The sequence below is a fragment of the Propithecus coquereli genome, unplaced genomic scaffold, assembly GCF_000956105.1.
Source record: "Propithecus coquereli isolate 6110/MARCELLA unplaced genomic scaffold, Pcoq_1.0 Scaffold1289, whole genome shotgun sequence".
Taxonomy (NCBI): domain Eukaryota; kingdom Metazoa; phylum Chordata; class Mammalia; order Primates; family Indriidae; genus Propithecus; species Propithecus coquereli.
Window position 1 is genome coordinate 15,264 of NW_012137069.1, and position 4,381 is coordinate 19,644.

Here is a 4,381-nt window from a genome sequence, read left to right on the forward strand (position 1 = left end):
GCATAGATTACATATATAATATAAAAATAAATCATAGGTTGCCAGTGAATCAACACTTATTATTATTTAATATCCTTCTATGTCTTTTGTGACAGTTTTGACTTAAAGCATAGTCTATAAAATAGGACAAGTTTTCCCTCAAAATACATTGTGCCTAATTGTGACCTCCCCTGTTCTCATTTGATTAATATTTGCATGCAATATCTTTTTTTGTCCTGCCACTTTTATTCCATTTTTGTTGTTTGATGTAAGGTGCATCTCTTGGAAAGAGTATATAGTTGGATCTTGTTTTTTTTTTATTTTCTTAAATCCCTGTCTTTATTCAATTTACATGTTTTGATTGTGAAGTTTAGTCCATGAATATTTACATAATTTTTTGAAAGGAAAGGACTTACTATTGGCATTTTATTAAATGTTTTGATTCTTGTAGCTATTTTGCCCTCTCTTGCTGCCTTCCTTTATATCTCACTGATTTTTATAGTTATATACTTTGACTCCTTTCATATTATTTTAGTGTATCTCTATAATAGGTATTTTCATGGTGGTTACCATAGCAATTATACCTTATAGTTAAAACAACACATTTTAAAGTGGTAATAAGTTAATTTTAGTTGCATGTAAAAACTTGTCCTTCTTACTTACCTCTGTCCTCAACTTTGTTATTGGTATCACCAATTATATCTTGTTATATTCTAACCAATAGAGTTTTAGTATTATTTATCTGTTTCTGTTTTCACATCTTATAGCATGATTAAAAGTGTTTTCTGCACCATTATTTTAATAGTACAGAATTTTACCTAGATGTGCTTGTGTGTCTATATAAGAGATTTATTTAGTTTCATATAATTTTGTATTGTTTTCTGGCATTTTTAAATTTTCAATGAAAGAGAGTCCCTTTGGCATTTCTTGTGGGAAAGGTCTAGTGGTGATAAAGTTTTACAGCATCTAGTTATCTTGATAATTGTCTATTTTTCTTCACTTAGAAGGGCAATTTTGCTGGATATAGTATTTCTTCTTTGAAGTTTTCCTTTCAGCATTTTGACTATATCACCCAACTCTTTTTCTGGCACGCAAGGTTTCTCTTGAAAAACTCACTGATAATCTCACAGGAGCATGCTTATAGATGACACATCACTATTCTCTTGCTGCTTTCAAGATTCTCTTCTTTCGTGTGACTTTGATAACTTTTTTTATAATCTGTCTTGTTACAGCTCACTTTGTGCTTACTGTAGCTGAAGTATGCTAAGCTTTTAATTTTTTATGGCTTTTTTTCTTATATTTGAGAATAGCTCAGTCATTTCTTATTATATTCTTCAGCTCCACAATGTATCTTTTTTATGATTTTTTGTAATATTCTCATTTTCCTGATTTTATTTAGTTGTTTCTATTGCTAATTCAGCCTCATTCAGATGGTTGTTTTTAATATTTTCAGGTAATTTCTACCTCTTCATTCCTTTATGGCTGATTTCTGATTATTTATAGTGTTTCTGTACTTGGGCTATATTTCCCTGAAATTTTGTGTATGTTGTAACCTTAGTTGAGATTTGAGCATTAAGAAAAGCCACCTTTCACGAACTTTATAAAATGGCTTTGTCCTGGGGGACTCTGACACCAATTCACTTTACTAGAGATATAAGGGACCTCAAATCCATTCTGAGGATTTTCTTCTGTGGAATTGTGTGTTTACTTTCTAGTTAAAGCAGTTTTCCCACATTTCATCTTAAGAGACTGTCATCGTTTGCTACACCTGTTCTCTGTTTGTGGTACTGAAGGTTATCTGCTGCTGTAATGACTTTTTACCTTTGCTTTCAGTACACCCAGTCTGTCTTTGTAAGTAGAGCACCATTCCTTTCAGCACTCTGTGATATGGGACACAGAAACTGGGGTCTTTGGAAGGACCCCCCAAACCCAGAATGATGGTTACTATTTTCTTTCTCTATTGAGGGAGAAGCTGGGAGTTGGGATTTTACTTCCATATACAACATACTGCATTAAGGAGGAAAGGCCATGGTAGGCAAACAACAAACATTTCTTCCCTTTCTATATGGCACTTGGTGTTGTGCTCTCCTGGTATGCTGCAAGCCTGGTTTTTAGAATTCCCACAAAAGCAAATTGGTCAGTATGGTTTTGTTACTTTTTTTATCTAAAAGAGAATTGTAGTATCTATATTGTATTATGCCATTTTGCTAATGTGCTTGGTATGGTTTTAAATTTTAAATTTGTAATATATATTCATGAGATTGTAAAAAAAGAAATAAGTTGGATAATTTGGGATAATTTATTATTGTTGAAATTTCTTTCAGCTATACCCTCTCATTTCACCCAACACCATTTGCCAGAGCAAGGGATACCAGTTTCATTCCAAAATGTGGCACTAAGAAGATATGAAGACTGTGGCCTTGAGAATGTAAACGTAGTGAAAGACTGGGAAATCGTGAGTGAGTGCAAGGAGCAGAAAGGATGTAATGATGGACTTCACCAATATTCAACAACTACCCATGGCAAAATCTTCCAATGTCATAAGTGTTTGAAAGTCTGTAAAAAATTGTCAAATCTAAACAGACATAAGATGAAACATACTGTAGAGAAATCTGTTAAATGTAAAGCATATGGGGAAGCGTTTAACCAATGCTCACACATTACTGAACATAAGAGAATTCATAATGGAGAGAAAAATTACAGTTTTAAAGAATGTGACCAAATCTTTAAATCTTGTTCAAGCAGTTCTAATCATGAGATAATTTTTACTGGTGAGAGATGGTGTAAGTGTGAAAATTACGGCAAAGATTTTAACGACAGTTCAAACCTTTATACACATATGAGAATTCATACTGAAGAGAAACCCTACAAATGTGAAGAATGTGGCAATGGCTTTGCCTGGTCCTCAAACTTTAATGTACATAAGAGAATTCATACTGGAGACCATTATTTTAATAGTACAGAATTTTACCTAGATGTGCTTGTGTGTCTATATAAGAGATTTATTTAGTTTCATATAATTTTGTATTGTTTTCTGGCATTTTTAAATTTTCAATGAAAGAGAGTCCCTTTGGCATTTCTTGTGGGAAAGGTCTAGTGGTGATAAAGTTTTACAGCATCTAGTTATCTTGATAATTGTCTATTTTTCTTCACTTAGAAGGGCAATTTTGCTGGATATAGTATTTCTTCTTTGAAGTTTTCCTTTCAGCATTTTGACTATATCACCCAACTCTTTTTCTGGCACGCAAGGTTTCTCTTGAAAAACTCACTGATAATCTCACAGGAGCATGCTTATAGATGACACATCACTATTCTCTTGCTGCTTTCAAGATTCTCTTCTTTCGTGTGACTTTGATAACTTTTTTTATAATCTGTCTTGTTACAGCTCACTTTGTGCTTACTGTAGCTGAAGTATGCTAAGCTTTTAATTTTTTATGGCTTTTTTTCTTATATTTGAGAATAGCTCAGTCATTTCTTATTATATTCTTCAGCTCCACAATGTATCTTTTTTATGATTTTTTGTAATATTCTCATTTTCCTGATTTTATTTAGTTGTTTCTATTGCTAATTCAGCCTCATTCAGATGGTTGTTTTTAATATTTTCAGGTAATTTCTACCTCTTCATTCCTTTATGGCTGATTTCTGATTATTTATAGTGTTTCTGTACTTGGGCTATATTTCCCTGAAATTTTGTGTATGTTGTAACCTTAGTTGAGATTTGAGCATTAAGAAAAGCCACCTTTCACGAACTTTATAAAATGGCTTTGTCCTGGGGGACTCTGACACCAATTCACTTTACTAGAGATATAAGGGACCTCAAATCCATTCTGAGGATTTTCTTCTGTGGAATTGTGTGTTTACTTTCTAGTTAAAGCAGTTTTCCCACATTTCATCTTAAGAGACTGTCATCGTTTGCTACACCTGTTCTCTGTTTGTGGTACTGAAGGTTATCTGCTGCTGTAATGACTTTTTACCTTTGCTTTCAGTACACCCAGTCTGTCTTTGCATTTGACCATACATGCAAGGGTTTTATGTCTGTCCTGCATTTTGTTTCATTGGTCTAAGTTGTCTGCCTTTATGCCAGTAGCAAACTGCTTTGATTACTGTACCTTTGTAATATGTCTTGAAATCAGAAAGTGTGATGCCTACAACATTGTTTCTTTTTGTGAAGATTGTTGGGCTGTCCATGCTACTTTGCCTTCCATATTATTTTTGAAATGCTTCTTTGTTTCCATAATATGACATTGATAATTTTAAAGAGGTTGCTTTCAATTTGTGTATCAGTTTGGGCAGTATGGACATCTTCACAATATTCAGACTTCCAACCCTTGATTAACACCATGCTGAAAAGTCTGCCATTTAATTTTCATTTATTTGTAGATGATCTGGTTTTCCTTTTGTT

At 33.1% G+C, this 4,381-nt stretch overlaps 1 protein-coding gene across 1 annotated transcript in view; it reads left to right on the forward strand.

The window, feature by feature from the left end:
• The window catches only part of LOC105805418 (zinc finger protein 676-like), a gene marked incomplete at its 5' end in the record, with an annotated part of 10,937 nt that overhangs the window by 578 nt on the left and 5,978 nt on the right, over positions 1 to 4,381 (forward strand). Inside the window, 2 exon segments of the mRNA XM_012638315.1 lie at positions 1,403 to 1,415; positions 2,800 to 2,923. Coding sequence (XP_012493769.1) covers positions 1,403 to 1,415; positions 2,800 to 2,923 — 137 coding nt within the window.